At 35.2% G+C, this 22198-nt stretch overlaps 1 protein-coding gene and 1 non-coding gene across 3 annotated transcripts in view; both read left to right on the top strand.

The window, feature by feature from the left end:
* GOLPH3 (golgi phosphoprotein 3) overlaps window positions 1-22198 on the top strand; it is a 43744-nt gene that overhangs the window by 16457 nt on the left and 5089 nt on the right. The window contains exons 2-3 of one of the 2 annotated variants that reach the window (XM_074356791.1): window positions 11081-11212; window positions 16397-16511. In XM_074356791.1, coding sequence (XP_074212892.1) covers window positions 11081-11212; window positions 16397-16511 — 247 coding nt within the window. The remainder of the gene's footprint in view (window positions 1-11080; window positions 11213-16396; window positions 16512-22198) is intronic. The other variant, XM_074356796.1, reaches the window with a different exon arrangement.
* TRNAS-ACU (transfer RNA serine (anticodon ACU)) lies at window positions 1815-1888 on the top strand. The gene has a single exon. It is a non-coding gene; the product is annotated as a tRNA-Ser (tRNA).

Genomic DNA, 22198 nt, shown 5'->3' with positions numbered 1-22198 from the left:
TTTTCTGTTTTCATGGGGGCTGAAAGAAGCTCGTGTAGATCAGCCATTAGACAGATAGGTCTTGGAAGGCAAGACAGACTAACAGCACTAGGGCTTTGGAGCTAGGGATACCAGTTTCAGCTCACTTTGCCATTCAGTAACTGGCAGGTCCCTTAATTCCCTTGAGCCTCAGTTTCATTATCTTGTGAAAATGAAAGAATAAATCCTGCTTCACAAGGTCTTCTAAGGATTAGATATGATGCACATCAAATGCTTAGCCCAATTTTAACTTATAGTAGGTACTTGGTATATGGCAAACCATGACTGTGTGCACATTGGAAGAAAAAAGGATTTAGGAGGATATGTTCCAGATGTTAATAGAAGTTACCCTTGAGGGAGGGGGTGATGGACGGAAAGGGATGGGGGAGATACGGACTCTAATTTTCTCTCAGTTCTATCTGAAAAAAAAATTTTAAAACAAGCTAGAGTGGCTGAGATGTCTCAAGAAGAGTATGTAAATGAGATAAGAAAAGACCACTTAGCAATGCACTTAAGGAGTAGGAAGAAGAGTAACCTTTAAACGCCTGAGCAGGAGCTGCAGAGGAAACCAGGAGAGTGGTGGTGTAGAAGCCAGGGGAGGAGAGGGATCAACAGCATTAGCTTTTGTGAGGCAAGAGAACTGTCTCTTGTTGAGAAGTCTATCAGATTACATGGGTTGGGAAATGGTGGAGACTTATTTTTTGACTGTGCTTTTAAGGAGTTTGTGGTAAATGAGAGGAAAATAGGGCCATTTAGTCCTAGTCTGTCTCTTTCTCATGATGGGAAAACTTGAGGATGTCCGAATGTCACTAGGGAGGTGCTAGTACATAGGTGAGAGGTTTAAGATATTTTAGGAGGGCAGGAGTTGTGAGCAAAGGTGCTGATTGAGGTGGGAGGAGAATGGGCAGAAGGATTAGCCTGAGGCAGTTTTCCTGTAGTAACCAGACAAAAGAATGAGTATGGCCAAATGAAGTTGAGTTTATTGGTGAGGCTCATTACTGGAAGCTGAGGTTGTTCCTGTCTGATGGTATTTACTTCCTAATATGTCATCTGCTGAAAGTGAGCCAAACTGAGATTTGAAGGGAATTTGATTTTGAAACAGCTGCTGTGGACTAGGGAAATGTAGAAGGATTTGCCAGGATGGCTTAGTTGAGATTGCAAGATTGCTTTATTCCCACCAGTTCAGAAGCACAGGCCTCAGTCACTTTCTGTAAAAGGAGAAAGTGGACAGTTGGATTGATCCATTGGAATTTTGCTAGGTGAATGCAGTGAAAGAAAAATAGAAAATACCTTTAGGAAATTAGCAGGAGTGTAGTTGAAGTGGTATACTCTGGGCTTACTTTCCCTTTTGTGGAATTGGGAGTGATAATAATATTTGCCTTAGAAGGTTGTGAAGGTTTAAATGAACTATTTAGAATAGTACTTGGCACAAAATGAGTGCCCAGTAAATTATTATTGTGCTGACTGGAGATGAGGGTAAGGATGGATGGGACTGATGTGAAGAAGGGTGGGGGGAGGCTTGGGATTGGAGTCTTTACAAAATTGAGAATTGTTCTTGGATTGAATTTATTACTTGGATTGGGATGTAACAGAGGGGTTCTTGGTTTGAGACTGGTATCCATGTTCCCAGGGAATAGATTGGTTTTTAGCCTGAAATCAGTTCTGCAATTCAGGGTAAAATGCTTGGGTGGGAAAAGTAATTGCTTTATTTTTAATGACATATAACTGGAAGGTATCATCTACTTCAGTTATGAATACAGGCAAGCTGAAGCAGTATTAACAGTATCTGTGAGGGGGGAGGTTATAGCTCAAGTGGTAGAGCGCATGCTTACTATGCATGAGGTCCTGGGTTCAATCCCCCATACCTCCATTAAAAAAAATAATAAGTAGACCTAGTTACCTCCCCCCTGCAAATAAAACAACAACAACAAAACAAAAAAAGCCTGTGTTTAAAAAAAAAAAACCCAGTATCTGTGAGTTTGTCACCAATCAAAACCAGAAATATTTTCATATCACATTACATGTATTTAGACACTTAACATTGTCTGTTCATCACTATGTTGGAATTACAGTGGTTATTAGACTTGCCACTGAAATTTGTTGTTTAATGTGCTAATAAAGAAGCATGTATTATTAATACCACACATTTGTTTATTTTTAATATTTTAATAACTTTTGATTTAGCTTCCTTTGTAATCTTATACATTCATTTTATTTTTTGCACATAAAGGCAGGATAAATACTTGTCCCTTGGAATCCATGGGGCATTGGTTCCAGGACCCTACATCCCAGCAGATACCAAAATCCTCGGATGATTAGGTCCCTTATATAAATAATGCATATAACCTACACACATCCTCCTGTATACTCTAAATCATCTCTAGATTACTTACAATACTTAATGCAGTGTAAATACAATGTTAAATGGGGGCAAATTAAAGTTTTACTTTTTGGAACTTTCTGGGATTTTTTTTTCCCCTCTAATATTTTTCAGCCTTGTTTGAATCATTGGATGTGGAGTGCTGACTAAACTTAATTTTCTTTAAAGTGCTAAGTTTTAGAATAAGGAGTTAGTGTCTTAGTTACTTCCAGTGAGGTGTGGGCTTTTTTTGTTTTTAAAAATTATCACTTGTAGTTTTTTAATACATTCATTGTGTTTCAATCACTTGTATTAATTATTCTTTTTGATGTTCTAGCTGCCCCACCTTTGGCCTATGGGAATTCCTTTCTTTTGACTTCAGTGTCCTTTGGATATAACTTCTTAACCTTTGATAACTTCTTGCTTTCTGGCCAATTCCGGCAAATGTCCTGGGCTTGTCTTGTACATATCCTGTTCCAGATCCGGGATCAGTCTTCAAGGAATCCTAGTTTTTATTAGTGGGAAATGAACCACAGTCTGGGTACTGGGTGCATGCAGTATTATTGGGATGTCATTGCTTCTAGGACTTTTCAGTATTCTGAGAGAGAATATGGTTTCTTCAAGGGACAGCTAGCATTTTGGGGAAGGGTAAAAAATCAATTTACATGTCTTTTGATTCAAATTTAACATTATGAATTTTTATATCCCTTACTAAATTTTATACCTGTATCTGTTTTTCTCTTAAATTACACTACATAAGTTTTTTTTTTTTTTTTTTTTATCAGCCTCTGTTTCTTCTAGATTTTGAGTACTACCTGGAAAGTTTTTTTACTGCTCCCAAATTATAAATGTATTCCCCCTTATTTTCTTCTAATACTTATATTGTTCATTTTACATTTCAGTCTCTGATCCATTTGGAGTTAATTTTGATGTATTACATGAAGTATGGATCTAATTTTATTTTTCTAAATGGCTATCCAGTGTCCCAGTACTGTTGATTAAACTGTCCATCTTTCCGTCTTATACTGATTACATCTTTGGAGAAATGTCTATTGAGGTCCTTTGCCCATTTTTAAATTGGATTTATATTTTTTATTTATTTATTTATTTATTTATTTATTTATTTATTTATTTATTTATTTATTTATTTATTTATTTATTTTACTATTGAGTTGTATGAGTTCTTTATGTATTTTGGATATTAACCCCTTACTAGATATATGATTTGAGATAGCACCTGTATTATATACTAGTTTTCAGTGTGTTTTTGGGTCTGTTTCTGAATTTTATTCTCTTGGTCTGTTTGTTCATATGCCAGTATCACATCATTTATCTAGAGTCTCTTGGTGCATCCCATAAGTTCTGGTATACTTGTGTTTCCATATTTGTTGTTTCAAGAAATTTTTAATATCTCATTTAATGTCTTATTTGATCAGTTTGATATTTAAGAGGATCTCAGTGTCCAGCAAAAACTTGAAAAATTTCTTGTTTATTCCTGCATTATGTATAATAGTGCCAAACACCAGTTTTCAGGTCCTCTATTACAAATTTTTATCTATCCTGAGATGTTAACTTTATTCTTCAGATAGTTCTTTATATGTTGTTAAACAGTTGTAAAATTACCCTTGATGATTGACTTGCAAATTCTTTTTTGGAAATTAAAATAGATCATATATCCTGTTTTGCCATAAACCACATACTTACCCCCTCAGGGAATTGTTAATTCATTAGACTCATACTTGTGGAATGCTTGAAGTCTGTCTCATTGTGTACAGGAGAAAATGGAGACTCGGAGAGGATATTAAGTGACATGCTTAAAATTCTCTAACAAATTTTCCTTGTGGCCATGGCCAGGATCAGGTCTCTCAGTATCTGGTCCAGACTGATTCTTAACGTCTCAATAACACTGTGTGTGAAGAGTTTTACTACCTATTTCAAATTCTTTGTAATAGGTTTATTCTGATTTTTTATTTCTTCTTGGGTTGGTTTTGGTAATTGATGTTTTTCCAGCAGTTTGAACCTTTTGTCTAAATTGTCTAATTTATTGGCACAAAGTTGTTTATAGTGTTCCCTTATAATCCTTCAAATTTTGTATGGTTGGAAATGATGTCCCTACTTTATTTTTATTTTGGTAATTTGTGTATTTGTCTCCCCTTTCCTTTCTCCCTCCACTCCTGTTTTAACCTTGATCTTTTTAAAGAAACAACCTGGCCTTCATTGACTTTTCCCCTTTTCTGTTTTTCTGTTCTGCATTTCATTGGTTTCCATGCTAGTCTTTATTATTATCCTTCCCTTTGGTGCTTCGGATTTAGTTCTTTTTCTAGTTTCTTAAGGTGGAAGGTTAGGCTGTTGATTTGAGATCTTTCTTCTTTTGTAATACAGATATTTAATAAAGCTATGAATTTCTAAACACTGCTTTAGCTGCATCCCATAGATTTTGGTATTTTGTGTTTGCGTTTTTGTTCAGTTCAAAATACTACTTCCTAACTTCTCTTGTGATTTATTTGACCCAGGGATTACTTAGAAGTGACAGATTGATTCTCACATGGGGAGTCCCACATTTTGTTCTGTTGATTTCTAATGTAGTTCCCTTGGAGTAAAACATATTTTCTATGATTTCAGTCCTTTTAAATTCATTGTTTTATGGGATAGCATATGGAGTATCTTGGAAAATATTCAAATGTGCTTGAAAAGAATGTGTATTTTGCTATTGTTGACTAGAGAGTTTTATAAATGTCATTAAGTCAGCTTGGTTGATACAGTTGTTCAGCGTCTACTGTTTTCTGTCTACTTCTATCAGTTATTGTCAGTGTAGTCTTAACTACTATTATTGTATTGTTTATTTCTCCTTTTTGTTAGTTTTTGCTTCATGTATTTTGGGATTCTCTTGTTAGGTGTATGTATACTTGTGTATAATTGTTAATCTTCCTGATGCTTAACTTCATTATGGTTAATTTTCCTTACCCTGAAGTCTACTTTATCTCATGTTAATTTATCTGTTCCAGCTTTCTTTTGATTAGTGTTTGCATGGCTTTTCTTTCTTTCATTCTTTTAAACCTATTTGTGTCTTTGGATCTAAACTGTGTCTTGTAGACAGCATATGTATGATTAGAGCTTTTATCTAGTCCTGGAAACCACCTTTGTTGGAGTATTTGATTTGTTCACATTTAATGTAATTTTTGATAGAGTTGGATTTACACCAGCCACTGTGCTCCTAGTTTCCTGTGTCGAAATTTTTTTCTGTCCCTTTGCTCCTCTTTTACTACCTTCTTTTGTGTTAAATAGAAAATAAAAAAATTATACCATTTAAATTGCCTTTCACCTCCCTACCTCCCTGTAAACCTGTATCCATTTGAGTTTTTCCCTCAGTAGTTGCTCTAGGGATTACAACATGCATCTTTATCACACTCTTCTTTAAAGTAATACTAATTTAATTCCAGCAAAATGTAGAAGCTTTGCCCCAATAAAGCCTCATTTACTCCCCCTCCCTTAGTGCATTATTGTTAGAAATACAGGTTTATGTGTTATAACCCCAACAATGCTGTTGTATACTTGTTTTATGGAGTCTTTTACTTTTAAATGAGTTTTTAAAAGCAAAAAGAAAATATATAGTCTTTCTTATTTATTAACTTTTGTAGTTATCTTTTCATACGGTTTTGAAATAGTGTCTGATGTTACTTACTTTCAGTCAGCAGGAATTCCTTTAGTATTTCATGTAAGGCAAACCTGCTAGCAACAAATTCAGCCTTTGTTTATCTGGAAATGTCTCTGTTTCATCTTCATTTTTGAAGGATAATTTTGCTGAGTATAGATTTTCTTTTGATAGTTTCCTTTCAGCACTTTGAATATATTATCCTAGTGTCTCTGGTCTCCAGTATTTCTAGTGAGAAATTATCTGGTAATTGTGTTGTTCCTTTATATATGGTAAGTTGTTTGTCTTGCTCCTTTCGTTATATTCTTTATTTTTGTCAGCAGTTTGTGATGCATCTAGGTGTGATGATCTGTTTTTCCAGCTTGGAGTTTGTTGAGCATCTGGATCTTAGATGAATATTTTTCACCAAATTTGGGGAGTTTTCAGCTATTATTTTTTCTGCTTTATTGCTTTCTCCTCTTTTTGAGACTCCTGTCACTCCTGGGAGGCTTGCTTGAATACTTTATTTAGTCTTTGAGGCTTTCCTCATTGTCTTCATTCTTTTTTCTTTTTGTTCTTTAAATTCAAATTCAAGTTCATTGATTCTTTCTCTCTCATTTCAGATCTACTGTTGAGCTCCAATAATGAACTTTTTTTTTTAATACAAGTTATGATTTTTAATCAGATTCTTGACAATCAGCCTCCTCATGATAGGCAGACCTTACCCTTACTTGGAAGATAGGAGTTAATAAAGCACAGTTATCTATAAAAAATACCATATTCCAGTTCTTATTCCAGAAGATGTCAACCCCAGCGCTGTGGATAGTAGGAAGAGGTGACAGTATTTGCAGAACCAGTCTTGGTCCTGGTATCCTAATCCCCAGACTTGCTCATCATTCCTCATCGGATAGTTTTCCCCTCCCTCTATGAACATTTAATCTAACCTTATACGTATTTTGGGGACAAGTTGGCTGTTGCTTACTTAAATAATTACATGTTCTCTAAATTCTTTTGCTTATGCTCCTTGTATTAGGCTGCAAATGGTATTCATTGCATGACATTTCCAAAGTACCTACTACAGGCGAAACTCTATGCTTGGGGCTTTGAAGGACATGGATGAGGTCAGGTGTAAACAAGGGAGTCTTAATGACCGTGCCTAGAACTAGCCAACAGTTGCAAGACAGCAAGCCGACTGTACAAGCCTGATACTGACAAGGTATCATAAATATGTGCTTTTGTCAAAATATGCACATCAGCTAAAGCTAAATAAATGAATTAACTAAATTCCTAGAAATGAATTTAAAAATGCAATCAGTTATTCATTCTTAGGTTAGTGAACTTTTCATTTGTTATGCTTTTTAACTAAAGAGTTTCCATCTATTTATTGAGATTCTGTACTTGATGAATCATCTTAATGAGTCATTGTCGTTCTTTTCTTTAATTCTTTAAATATGATTTCCTTTAGTTCTATACCAGTTTGAATTTGATGTGTAAATGATTTTTAATGTGTATCTTAATGTGTGTGGTTTCTATCTTTGTAAGGTTGAGGGTGTCAGGATTTCATTAGCTTTTAGTTAGATGAGATTAATTGGAATGGAGCACTTGGAGTGTAAGTAATGTTTGATTAACGATGAGTGCTAACTTGCTTTCTGACAGATGGATTAGTTGGGTTGATGGGACTGCTGTTTGTTTTCTAGTGAGCAGCTGCCCTTTTGTCAATCACACTTACTGGTTTTCTAATTCAACTGAAGGTGAAGTGTATGCAGATTTGAATTTCTTAGCCATGCATAATATTTTTTAGCCTATGATGAAACTTTTGGTTATAATCTCTATACTTGAATCACACAGACCTTTGTCAGATACCACTGACTTAATGTTTCGTTAAATTCCTCTTGGAATCTGGAATCTCAAACCCGTTTGCGGATCCGAAATGATTATTGGCTTCCAAGCACAAGAGCTGTGTAATATCACTGAATACATAGACATAATTTGTTACAATAATCATCATTGTTACTTCTTTACTCTCTCATAGTATGGTTGCAAATGTAGTTAAGTTATGCTTTTGAACCAAATCATAAACTGCTTGATGTTGTCAAGTCTTCCTCGCCTGTTTTAACCATCATTTTTAAAGTGGTTGGCTTGCTTTCTTGACTGAAGGGTATAAGATTTTTACTGGGGTGTAAACACACTCATGCCCTGAATATATAACCATCCTGTTTAGACTACAGATTGTTGTAATTGTTTCAGGGAGTAGTGGTTTGTCTGAGGACAAAATCCTCTGGATAGTGTGGTTGTTACTGACCTGTTGTAAAATATTTTCCACTGAGAAGTCAGGTGGGTTGGTGTCATGCCTGGATCTGGATGTTCAGTCATCCAGTCTTGTACCAAGTCTTAAGTACTCCCAGTAACTGACAAGTTGGACCCTAGTTCATCATTACACTATTATGCACCTGTGAAGACTTTGCCACATGTCTCTTCTCTCTTCCATGGATTTAGGTTAGCTCAGTAGCTGTAATACCACATTTCCTTTAATGTACCATCTGTTTTAAAATGCATCCCAGTATCAGAGATACAACTTTTTCACCTCAGGTTTATTGAGAAATCATTTACTTTAAGGTATATACTTTGTTTTTTTAGACATAATGTTGTTACATGGTAAATAGACTACAGTATAGTATAAATATAACTTTTATATGCACTGGGAAACAAGAATATTGGTGAGGTCACTTTTTTGTAATATTGGCTTTATTGTGGTGGTCTAGAACCAACCTTGCAGTATCTCTGAGGTATGCCTGTATTGTGAAATGATTACCACAGTAGGTTTAGTTAACATCTATCATCTCATATAGGGATACTGAACTTCTAAAATGCATGTTTATTGTATGCTTTAGGATCGATGAAATGTAGTTTTAAGGTTAGCACTAAAGATTAGAAGGTTGAGGGTCTCTCTAGCACTTGCAGGGCCTAACGTGGTCCTCCAGTTTCTGATTCTAAGTAGTTCTGCTGGTGGTCTGTTTCATTTCTTTGTGACATGGATTCACTGCAGATTTTGCTGGTCTAGGTCATGACCAAATTCACTTGACTCTTTTCCAATGTACTGCTTTCCCTTTAATATATACTTAATTCTCAAGTATATACCATCTGATCTGGTAATACCATTTAAATTTTTTATTTAATACTGCCCTTTTTGGTACCCTTTCTTCCCCATCCCCTGTCTCCAGTAACTTAGTTAATTCCTGATCATGCTTTATAATGTGGATTTTAGCAGGTGTCATCAGTATGCTGGACTGTTCTGTTGCTTGGTATGGCTTTGATGACTTCATTTACCTTTGAAATACTGCTAGTAAGTACCAGATTTGCTGCAGAACTGTCCATCCCCATTTGTCTATTTTCCCACATGAATTCATGTTTAAGCATGTCTTTTAATGCTCTTGCCAAAAAGCCGTTCACTAAATGTAGATCTTTAAAGTCTGTTATTAAAGACTTCATTTTGCCAGCATCTCCAGGTATACCGTTACTCTGGGAGCAGTTGAGATTGAGACATACTTTGTTCTCTGCTAGCAAGTGTAAGCTTCTAATAAGTACTGCGTACTGCTTATCTGAAATTTCTAGGCTGCAGAGACAAGGCATAGCCCTGTCCACATCCATCACTGCTTTACGAGGTGTACTCTCTTGTTTATAGTTTGTAGAGGATCACCTAGGAACTCCATCTGTCTGTCCAGGCCAGTTGAATCTGTAAATATGACTTCATATGAATCCATTCCCAGGCTTCCTAGGGCTTTAATTGTCTTGGATACACAAGCCATGGATTTTACCTTAATGTCTGTAAGTTTTGGGTCTTATTAACCATTTAGCTGGATCTCTTGTGATCTTAATTTAATCAGACCCCTAACACTGAGTTTAAAAGGCTTCCCTCAAATCCAGTCAGTGTCTGCTTCCTTGGCCTCACATTTAAATCTGCCTCTTTAAATTGATATTTTTGTTTTTCACCCCGTGGCTCTCTTAATCTAAATTCTCATTCCCCCAAAGCCCTCATTGTCAGCAGTGGTAGCTTCATCACTTAAGTTCCTGTGTCAGTAGTGAAGGCCCATGGGCCCTGATGGTCAGTCATCTTCTGAAATACAAGGTGACCACTGTGACCTGGCAAAGTACCAAGACTGACCTCAAGAAAGTACCAGAACCGAGGGTTTAGTCTTCCCTAATCCTAGGCCCTCCATTCTTCAGAGAATCGATTGGCCTGTTAGCCCTCCCACCAAGATTATATGTTACCCTGTTCTGAGTCTTAACCATAATCAGTTGCAGTTTCTGCTTTCTTCTCAGAATTGGGTACTTTAATAGGTGGCAACCCAGCTGGCAAAGTTCATGGCTTCATAATTTGGATGATCCCAGTTCTTAGCTCTCAGAGTGACTGCCCTGACTTCATCAGTGATGCCTGGTTGACTTGAATAGTCCCATATCCCTAGATGTCTATTAATCTCGTTCTGTCTCGCTGTTTCTCTACCTTGGATGTTGCCCTTAAATTTCTCTTTGTTTGGGGAGGTGAGGGGTGGTGGTGGGCATCTGATCACTTTACTGTTCATTATTCAGAACTAGGCAGGGCCCCATACGTAAATTTTCTGGTATATTCTTTCAAAGTTAATCTTATGTTTTTATCCTAAACAACATTGAATGATGTTCTAATTCTCCATGAGGCCACATTGCGCTCCATTATTTTTCCTGAGCTTCTTAACTTGCCCATGTATACTAGTAATAAACCCCTACTATCTGAGGTTAACTGAGTGGGTGAGCTCTGATCCCTGCAATTTGAAAGAGCCTAATATAAACATGTAACTTAGTGACTTCCAAAGTTATTTGTTGTTTATCTGTATGGAAGGAAAGTGGTGAAGAGATAGTAAGTCCTTGAAAATCCTAGATTAGTAGTGTATAGTAATTGTATTTTTTTTTTTAGCATTTTAATTTTAATTATGGAAAGACATTAAAGGTACAAGGCACAAAAAATAACTTTGGCTAAAGATATTTCTGTTCTTGACTCTTGAGTTCAAAGTAAACTAGCTTTTTTTTTGTTTTAATAGGGTTACACATCATTTTGGAATGACTGTATATCATCTGGATTACGTGGCTGTATGTTAATTGAATTAGCGTTGCGAGGAAGGTTACAGCTAGAGGCTTGTGGAATGAGACGTAAAAGTCTATTAACAAGAAAGGTAAGAGGGGGGCTACATAACATATCCTTTTTAAAAAGTTGTGCTGCCTAAAAATGAAGAATGTTTCTGCTACTGGCTTTCAAAAATTAAAGAGGAAGTTGATTCTTAAGTTACATCTTTATTGATTCATGTTTCCATGTATTTCTTGCATCCTTGGTTTTTTGGTTCTTTGTACGTAATGAGTGTAATGTAATTCATTGTTAGGATCACTGGCCATTGCATCCTGCATATTCAAGAGACTCCAGAGTTTATTTGCTGCTTCTGAAAGCCACAGTTTGGAAAACTTGACATGACCACTCAAAAAGTGGTATTGTACCGATTAACTATGCCTAGGCTATTGATCTTTTGGCAGACTATAAATACTTTCCAGATCTCTGCCTCTCCACTGTGAAGGTCTGTGTTAATAGATGTATTATTGGCTAGTTTTTAGAATTTTTAACTTCAACCTCAATCTAAAATATTCAGGACCGTTTCTCTTCTAGTCTGTCATTGTTTCTTGGGGGGCGTGGGATGTTTCAAAACTATTATTTCCTTAATTCATTGTCTTAAAATGAAATTAAAAAAGTTTTAGGTGAAAACTGAACTTTATTTGATTGATATGCCAGAGAGAGTAATAATCCTACAGGAAAGAAGGCCACTAATTTGTTCTTGAAAGTTATATACAAAGTAAACATGGTATAGTAGAAAATATTCCTTATGGAATTTTAAAATTAAATCTAGTCATTTAAAGTAGAGTCAAATGAGCTGACACGAGATTAGTTTTAAAATGACTGTTTTAGATAACTATGTCATAAAGCAGAATGTAATCTTTATTTCCATTTTTACTGTGTAGCCATAGATTTATGGAGGACAAAAACCCTAAGAATCTGCCATTATAATTTTCAGTGAAATATACACGTTGGTTACTGCTAATAATAGAAATTATAAGTAGTTTTGCATTAATGTTATGGAGCCCTGACCTGAAGCGAAAAGATTTTGATACTGTTTTGTGTGTGTGTGTGTGTGTGCAGGAACAAGAACCAGTTTTGTGTTGGTAGTCAACAGATTATTTACTCTTTCATTTATTCAGTCATCAAATGTTTATTTAGTGCTTTAAGTCTGCCATGCTTTGTGCTTGACCCTGGGGTATATACATAAGTGACCAAGAGACACATACATGTTTCCTGCCTACCAGCTTTTTATTTCAATCTACTTGTTTGTATGATCTTAACTAGGTAGTTGATGTGTCTTTTGAAAGAATACTCCAATATGACTTAATTTACTCACTTAAAAATATTATTGATTTTACTAAGATAACACATTATGATAGTTATAAAATCAAATTGTACTGAAAGGCTTATTATAACAAAAAAATAGCAATCTTGTACCTACCCTTCCTCAGTTGTTTGTTAGTCTTGCACCTGGGAGGCAACCATTCTTAGTTTTTGTATTAGTTTTCTAAGGTTGCTTTAACAAATGAGCACAGACTTGGTGGCTTGAAACAACAGATGTTTATTCTCTTACAGTTCTGGAGGGCAAACTGTGCTGTGCTCTTGTTGAAAGCTCATTGAAGAAGATTCTGTTCCTTGCCTCTTCTAGTTTCTGATGCCTTGAGGCCTCCTTGGCTTCTGGCTGCATGTCTCTGTTCTGTTTTCACATCCCCTTCTCCTCTGTGTGTGTCTCCTTTGTATGTCACTTGTAAGGACACTTCCATTGCATGTAGGGCTCATCTGGATAATCCAGGACAATCTCATATCCAGACCTAACTTAACTTAATATTGTTTACAAAGATTTACTGGGGATTAGATTCTGGGGGCCAGGACATGAACATCTTTTGGGGGCCACCGTTCAACTTGCTACAGTTCTCACTGATTTTGGCATTTACCTCCATATTTCTAAATAACGTTATACTGCCATCTCTTGATAAATCTGTTTGAGACGCTGTTTACTTACATCTATTACTTAAAATAGATGAATATTTGGCTTTCTTACGTACCACTTTTTACCTCTAATTTTTGACCTGTGGCCTATTAGTAAATATTTTCTGCCCATACATATAATTTCTCTTTAGTTTATTTTCTTGGAGGAAATAGAGTTAATGTCATAATTTTTGGCAAAACAGTAATGATTGTTTTATATTATTGCAACTGTGTTAATAGTGTTTTCTGCAGAGTTAAGTTATATCTTCTGATTTCCTTTCTTATATAGTTTTTTGTTTTTTTCCTAGAGTTAATATCTCTTTTTTTAAAGTTAGAATTAATCTCTCTTTTTAAAACTTTTCTATGTAGCTGTCCTTTTTTCTTATATGCTCCATCAGAGAAGAATTAGCATTATTAATTTTCAGATGTTCAGATACATCAGATACCCATTAAAATTTGCCTGTGGTCCAGTCTGGGCAGGTTATGCTTTGGTTCTACTGGGATTTCCTGTCATATTTTTACTGCTTTCAGCCCCCTGTTTTCTGGATCTCATATTTCCTTCCACCCTTGTGGGAAGAAAATGTTTTGAGGCTCTGGATGCCTGAAAATTCCTTTATTGTTCTTCACTTCTATTTGACAAGTTGGCTGGAAATAGAATGTTAGATTTAAGTTATTTTTCCACAGAATTTTTAAGACATTTCCCCATTTTCCTCTAGTGTACAATACAGAGTCACTGTTAAAGTTGGATGCCATCTGATTTTCCTTCTTTGTATACCTGTTTTTTTTCTTCTCTGTTTTATTTGAGATCTTCTGTTTATCTCCGGTGTTCTGAAATTATACAATATGCCTTGATGTGGGTCTTTTAAAATTCATTATGCTTGTACTTTTTCAATATAGAAGTGTGTGAGTTTGGATTTTGGAAATTTTTTTTTATATTTCTTGTATCTACTAGACTCTTTTCTAGAATTATGTAAGTTGAATATGGACCTCTTGGCTATTCTTTTTTAAATTTCTGGTTTTTATATTTTTCTTTCTGGTTTGTTTCCTAACTTGAGATACAATTGACATTCTCTTGGTCTCTCTTGAATCTTTTAACCCTCTGTTAAGTTTTTTATTGTGGCTTTCATGGTTTTGATTTCCAGAGGCCCTTTCTTGTTTTGTTTTTTTTTAAATCGTGGCTTCTTACTCTTGTTTTATGGATGTCATATCATCTTTTAAATCTCTGAGGATATTACAGCTCTTTTGAGAATTTTCTTTATCTTTGTTACCAGTTTCTTCAATTCTTATTTTTGCTTTTGGTCTTTTCCTTGTTGAAGACTTCCTTGCATATGTTTTCTTACCATTGGTTATCTATTTATATTTAAGTATGAGGCTCATCCTCCAAGAAAATAAACTAAATAGAGATTATATATGTGGGCAGAGAATATTTACTAATAGGCCACACATTACTGAATTTTGGTAAGGAGTTGGAACTTGCTCTGTCACTGAAGAATTTTAAGCAGAAACTGGAATGTCATGTGGTAAGATTTGCCTTTAGAAAGATCAGTGAGGAGAATGGATTGAAAGCACTAAAACTAGGTGAGGGAAGATAGTTAGGAAATTTAATCCAGATGAAAGATAACCAGATTAGGTAGGTTAGCATGATTGCAGAGGTGATGGAGAAAAATAGTTCACCTTTAGTAATAGAAGAATAATAGTCTATCCGAGAGAGATTTGGGGGCAGAATTTCATGAGAAAAAACATCCATCTATATACCCAGGTATTGTTCCTCAAACGGGTGGGTATGCAGTGGGCTTTAAAGCCAGATTATAGTGAATTTAAGGAGTAAGTGGGAAGTAAGAAGTGGTGGCATGACCACAGCATAGACATACAACTTTTTGTCCCAATGTTCTCCTTTCTTTTTTCTTATACTCTCTGATCTGCTACTAAAAGCATGGTCTAGAGTAGCACCTTCCAATCAGACTTTCTGTAATGATGAGAACGCTCTACTGCTGCACTCTCCAGTATAGTAGCTACTAGTCACATATGTCTGTGTGCCAGACACTTGAAGTGTGGCTAGTGCAAATTGAGACATGCTGTAAATAAAAGCATACTGGATTTTTGAAGTCTTACTATGGAAAAATAAGAATATAAAATATCTCAATTTAAAAATATTTAATACATGTCAGTATTTTGGCTATGGTGGATTAAATCAAATATATTAAAATTAATTTCACCTGTTTTTCCTATTTTCTTTTTAATAACTACTAAAAGTTTAAAAATAGATTTGTGGCTTGTATTTCTGGCTCTGATTATATTGCCATTGGGTCATGCGGTGCGGTCTCAGAAATAGATACTGTGGTTTTTTTTTTTTGTTGTTGTTGTTGTTTTTACCTTTTGTAATATTGAACAAAAAGGAAAGGATGTATTATTGTTGAGGACAAGTTTGGAGAGCACTGTCCCATTTTAAAAATAATGCTGTTAAATTTCATAATATTTTAATAGCTAACATAAAGTAATATAACAGATTAAGCTTTCATATTAAAGAGTTTCAACTGGAAACTTGTTTAGCCAGAATCATTAATGAAGGCCATAGAGATCTAGTACTTGACTAAAGCAGTGTAGCATTTTCTTCTCTGATCCCTCACCTCTGGATTTTTCCACTCCCAAGGTGGTTTCTATATCCATCTTAACTTACAGTTTTGTAGTATTTAAGAGTTGTATGTAATCAAACCTATTGGTATTTTCAAGGTTTTTGCTGGTTGTCACAATTTCGAGAAAACTTTCTCACCCCTCTGTTATATTTCATACTTAAATCTTTACCTTGTATTGTGGTATAAGCTCTGAGGAGCCAAGTCTTAACTCTTTGCTTCTAATTTGCTAGCCAGTTATTTTAGTAATGTCTACTGAAAGATTCATTTCTCCACTAATGTGAAGTGCCACCTTTTATTGTATACTGTATTCTTGTATAAAATTGAGTCTGTTTCTGGAACTAATAAATGTTTAAAAAATGAATTTCTGGATCGAATAGGCCAAGATTTAGCAGTGAAAGAAATTACAATGAGTATAAACTGTTCTACCATTTTGCTTTACTAATTATTGCACAGTGGTTATATTTTTGTTTATGATTGTGGCTTATCTGGTTAGGTGAAATACTGGGTTTCCTTAATACAGAATTAATTTAAAATATGAACTTTGATACTGCATGAACTCTTGGCTTTAAGCATGATGAAGTGTTTGCATAATTGTTTAAGTGTTTTATTTGAAGAGATCAAGTGGATCATGTGATTTGTTGCTTACGTTTTAGGTGATCTGTAAGTCAGATGCTCCAACAGGGGATGTTCTTCTTGATGAAGCTCTAAAGCATGTTAAGGAGACTCAGCCTCCAGAAACGGTCCAGAACTGGATTGAATTACTTAGTGGTAAGCTTCTGTGTATAAACTAAAAACCAAATCCTCTTTTAAAGAATTTTATAAAAGTTTGAAATCCTTTTGAAAGGAACTTGGACAAAATAGCCAAAAGCTTGTTTAGTTACTTAGACACTCCTGAAAGTTAATCAGTCACTACATGGAGAAAATAGTGGTTTTAAAAATTTTTGTCACCTCTAACAAGACTGAGCAGTTGTTGAATGAGATATAATATACTTCCTTAGAGCTCCCTTCATTCTTTATAAAAATTACTTCATGCTACCTTACTCTGGATCACTCTGGTGACAAACAACCCCAAAACCTCAGTGGCTTAAAACAATAGTTTATTCCTCACTCATGCTGTGAATAGATTGATCACAGGCCACTTGGTTCTCACTTTACCAGCTGGACGGATGGAACTGCCACCATCTGGAGCCTTGTCAGTCACTATTGTAAAGGGAAGAAAAGCAGATTGCCCAGGCTCTTAAATTTCTGCTTAGAATGACACGTGGTTCAGATTTCATTAGTCAGAGCAAGTCACTTGGCTTTCCCTAACTTTAGGAAATAGGAAGTGCAGCCTTAGGAAGGAAAACCTACTTGGTTAACAGCACTAATGACTACATTTGTTTTAAATTTATTTGTGTATTTGTCTAATCCTCTAGAAAGTGAACTCCTTGAGTATAGGACCTATGTTACCTTGTTCTTCCTCTTTACTGTTACATAAAACATAGGTTCCTCATACGTTTATTTAATTTTTACTTAAAATTTTTTTAAATTGAGGTATAGTCAGTTCACAACATTGTTAATTTCTGGTGTACAGCATAACATTACAGTTACATATATATATATTCCTTTCCATATTCTTTTTCATTATAGGTTATTTCAAGATACTGACTATAGTTCACTGTGCTATACATATACAGTAGGACATTATTGTTTCTCTGTTTTCTATATAGTAGTATCTGCAAATCTCGAACTCCCAGTTTATACTTCCACTCACTTCTTTCCCCCCTGGTAACCACAAGTTTGTTTTCTATGTCTGTGAGACTGTTTCTGTTTAGTAAATAAATTCGTTTGTGTCATTTTTTAAAGATTTCACACGTAAGTAATATCACATGGTATTTTTCTTTCTCTTTCTGGCTGACTTATGTTCAGATATATTGCTATCTAGAGTAACTTTTAAAAACATTTGGAGATTGTCAGAGATTGGTAATTAACATGATACCATTTTTCTCACTTAACAGAGTTTCTAAAATAATAATATTATGAGGATGTTCCTCTATCTGTAAAAGATTCTGAGTTTTGCATGTTTATTTAAAACTTGAGTACACATATTCCATTCTTAGCTAATAGGACAGTAAATATTAGGCCTTTTACACTTGGGGCAGGATTCATTTTTACTTCTTATTGGTAGAGAACATAAACTTATTCACAAAATTGTGTTGATAATTTTGAGGGGTTTTTTTGACCACCCTCCTACAGGTCTGATAAATTTCTCTACCTTGTTGAGTAAGAGAGACTAATGTGATCTTTTTTTTTTTCTTTGTGCTTGTGGTATTGGTGTTGTCTTCACCAATATAATTATAATTTTTTTATAGAAAGTCTTTTAAAATTACCTTACCCATATTTTGAGGGTTTGTTTGGTTAAAACTAGATACTTACCCAGCACATACCAAGGCAGTATGTCGCAGCGTGCAGCACTGTGTTGACAGTGGTCAGCCCTCTCTGGGTAAGCCTTGTGCCTGTCAGTGAACTGTGACCCTCCGACAGAGACTCAATGAGGGCATGAATGTTAACTCTATATGTTAAATATTAGCAGATACAATTTTTTAAGATAAAAATAAAAGTGCAAGTTACTTCTGACTGTACCCTGACAGATCATTTCTACATCCTGTGGGGATCACTGGCCTAAGCAATTTTTGTGCCATGCTCACGTTGTGCTGCCATTGTTGGCCCATTCCTACTTCTGGTAGTGCAAATTAGAATTGCTTACTAGGTGCTCAGCTGGCCAAGAGGAGGGTTTATCAAAGTTTTAGTTACTTTTGGCAGGTAGTTTCAGAGTGCAAGAGTTCTTTCTATGGAATATAGTGGGTCTCGCCTTAACATCAGTGTTATTGATACCCACTTTGGTGCCACTTAGTCCTGTGGAGATGTTTTTCAGATGCTGTATCCGCTAACGTTCTATTTATCCTGCATCATATGGCCTAACGGCATATTGGGATAATACATTCTAGACCCCTGGATTTCCTTTGACAATTAATGTACCTGTCGTTCAAGTATGGTATACAGGGAGTATGGCGTGCAGGGAGTTGAATCTCAATATTTAGGATGGCTGTATTCTTCTTAAATTTGCCTGTTATGTACTATTTTATGCATGTAGCTTATCCAGTACTCAGTATAAACGATAACTGAATTTGATTTTCAATTTGAGCTGCTGTGTACCCTTCTCGCTTGATTGAGAGTGAAAGGACAGATGTCTGTAAGCTTTTCTCAGAAGTATTTACATACAGTTAATATTTTGTAAGACAGTATCCATTTGAGTTAGGAATTTGTGTAAACCAAGAAGCTAATACTTAGCAAGTGTGTGGGTTTTTTTTTAAACAATGTCCTGTGAAGTTTAGGATGGCCACAAATGCCAGAATACTGCCTGTAGCACTTTAGTTGCATGATCCTGATGTGTAACAGGAATGACCTGTTATTTCCGCGTAGAAGAAGGGAATCTAGAGAGGCAGAAGAAGAAAAAAAGCACATTTTTTTAAAATTAAGAAAACATCTACTTCGTTTCTAGTTAAAGTACTGATAGCAGCTTGCTGATTTTTTATTGTAGTAAAATGTACCCAACCTAACACCATTTTCACTATTTTTTAAAACTCATTTTATTATTATTTTTATTTTTAATGGAGGTACTAGGAATTGAACCCAGAACCTCATGCATGCTAAGCATGCGCTCTACCACTGAGCTGTAACCACTGCCCGCCATTTTAACTATTTTTTAAGTGTTCAGTCTTTGGCCAGCTTGTTGATTTAATATTTTTTAGTTGCTTCAAGATAATGAGTGGTATCAAATACCAGTTACTGCAACAGTACTGATGTGGGTGCTGTGAAACTTAAAGAAGTGCTTCTGTGCTGAAAGAATTTTCAGATCCATTTGGGGAACAGTTGTATATTTTTAATAATAGATCAGTAACAGATTACAGTTTTAACAATATAGTTCTCCAAAAATGCAATATTTTAGAGAAGAGAAATCCTTGGGAGTTTTAGTAGTTGGAGGAGGAAGTGGAACTTGAATCAGGCCTTTGAAGGGTAAAAATGAGACGGAAGGAGGTGTTCTGTTCAGAGCAATTGGAGGGAGTGGTAACATTGGTGGACCTGTCCTTGCACTGCTGAGTCTGTACTTGTTTCTTGGTTTTCAAAACTGTGTACTGTAATGTTGAGGGTAACGTTACGTGCATAGGTGGTAAGACTGGGTAAAGAAAAAAGAGTGATTAATGTAGTATGTTGGTCAGGTGGTTACGTCTGAGGCAGAGAAAGAACAATTGTGGAGGTATCTAAGGTCCTGGCAAAGGTTTCTTCTTTACCTGGTGTGGGAGGGTGAGATACTCAGCCGTTCATTTTATTATTATTTACAGTGTACATGTACACATGCCATATGTTTTAAACATTATGTATGTATCTTGTTAATTTAAAAATTAATAAATATATATATTTGAGGAAAAGACCTAAAGTTTATGGTTTTTAAGAGCAGAATTTTTTTTTGCTTTCTGAAATCTTAAGAGGTGTAATTGATAAATTTGGTCACAAGGTGTCAGCAGACTGCCAAATTTACAAAGCTTTTTTTGTAACATGATGTCAAGGAGGATGGAAGTTTTTCGTAGTGAAATTTTTTTGGTGCTTGTCTGTATGTCACTTTCACTGAATTATTTATTGAGCAATGGACATAAATAATCTTTGAAGAACTTCCTCTCTTTATGCACTTCTCACAGTTTCCTTAATAAAAAAGTGGACTGTAAATAAATTCCATTTTAAATTTGCTTGTATAACTTATAACGTCTTTTCAAGTAGTGAATAATTTGGGAACTGATAACAGTATGGATCACATTAACACCTTCTAATCTAGAATTCTGAGCATCATTCATTAAGTGTTTGTTACAGTGTATTTAAAAGATACTCAACATTATGCTTAAATCAAAGCAGCTAAATCTTTAGTAGATAGTATAGGTTAAACCTTTACTGTGTCTTCACTCATCCAACTCCTCTCCTCCCATCCCAATTTATACTGGTGTCTTGAGTATGCTAATCTCAGGGGTGACTTTATTCTTTGGATTTAGCTTAATTTGGTTCTTTTAAAATGTCAGGATGCAAAGACACTTTGACCACTCAGTTATTTCATTGTGCCTTTTTAGGGTGCCCAATATAGTATTGAATATTAACCCACAGTATTTCAGCCTTCTGCCTATGGGATTCCTTCGTCTTTTTCAAGTATCTGAGAAGATCTGAATAACATTTTTGTTGGAGTGAGCACACACGTTTTCTCCCCTTTCCAGGGACTTGCTATAAAGGATGATGATGTCTGAGTTTTTTCTTCTTTTTTTAATTACTTCCTCTGAGGCAGAAATGATTGCCCATAAGAAGGTCCAGTCATAATGGAACTCCTTATTTGAAGGTGGCTCTATGTTAGGCTCTTCTCATTTTTAGTAGCAACATTAAACTAAGAGCATATTTTGGATTTGAGAAATTTCTCACAGGAACTTTATAAGTATTGTTTTGTTGGTTGCAATATGTAAGATTTAATTGTGGGTAAGGTGTGAATAAACCTTAGCATGCCTTCAGTATAGGAGATAGTAAGTTATAAACTGTTAACCTCATTTATTTCCAATGAGAAAGAAAAATCATTATATAGCAGCATTAGAAGGATTTGGTTTTGGTTTTTTTTTTTAAGGTCTTCGAAGAGAAATTTAACTATGGGTTTCTCAGAATAATCTTCACAACTCCCATCCCTCTTCCCCATTGTTTAGGAATAGATGGCCCAGATGTTTTCTGAGACATAGAATACCTTCCTAATTGACGAGTGAGTTGCCAGGGAATAATACTTCTTTGATAATTGACAAATTATTATAAGCATAGTTAACTAATTAACCTTGGAGTTGAACTGTTAGTTTTTTATGGGCTTTTACATAAATTTGGCTATTGATTATCTTATGTTTATTAGTTTAAATTTCCAGATGTCAATTAAGAATGTCAGGAAACACAGCCTAGCAAATTCTAGCCTAGCCTTTAGGCTGCTTACCGTGTGCCAATGACATTAAAAAACACAAAACAAAATCCAAACTGTTGAAAGGTACAGCAGGCAGGCATAGGCATTTATTGGGGAGACAGTGGGTTGGTACCACAATTTTAATGAAAATCATAACCTTTTTTTTCAACTTCTTAATTTCAATTTTTAAAGACATGCAGTTGATTTACGATGTTAGTTTCAGGTAAACAGCAAAGCCATTCAGTTATACATATACGTACATATGGGTGTGTGTATGTATATATATTTTCAGATTCTTTTCCATTATAGCTTATTACAAGAAATTGAATATTGTCCCCTGTGCTATACAGTAGATCCTTGTTTATTTTACATATACTAGTGTGTATCTATTAGTCCCAAATTCCTCATTTATCCCTTACCCTACTTTCCCCTTTGATAACCACAGTTT

The sequence above is a fragment of the Camelus bactrianus genome, chromosome 3, assembly GCF_048773025.1.
Source record: "Camelus bactrianus isolate YW-2024 breed Bactrian camel chromosome 3, ASM4877302v1, whole genome shotgun sequence".
In the NCBI taxonomy this organism is placed as follows: domain Eukaryota; kingdom Metazoa; phylum Chordata; class Mammalia; order Artiodactyla; family Camelidae; genus Camelus; species Camelus bactrianus.
Note: the sequence above shows the minus strand (reverse complement) of the source record. Positions and strands in the feature narration are given on the sequence as shown.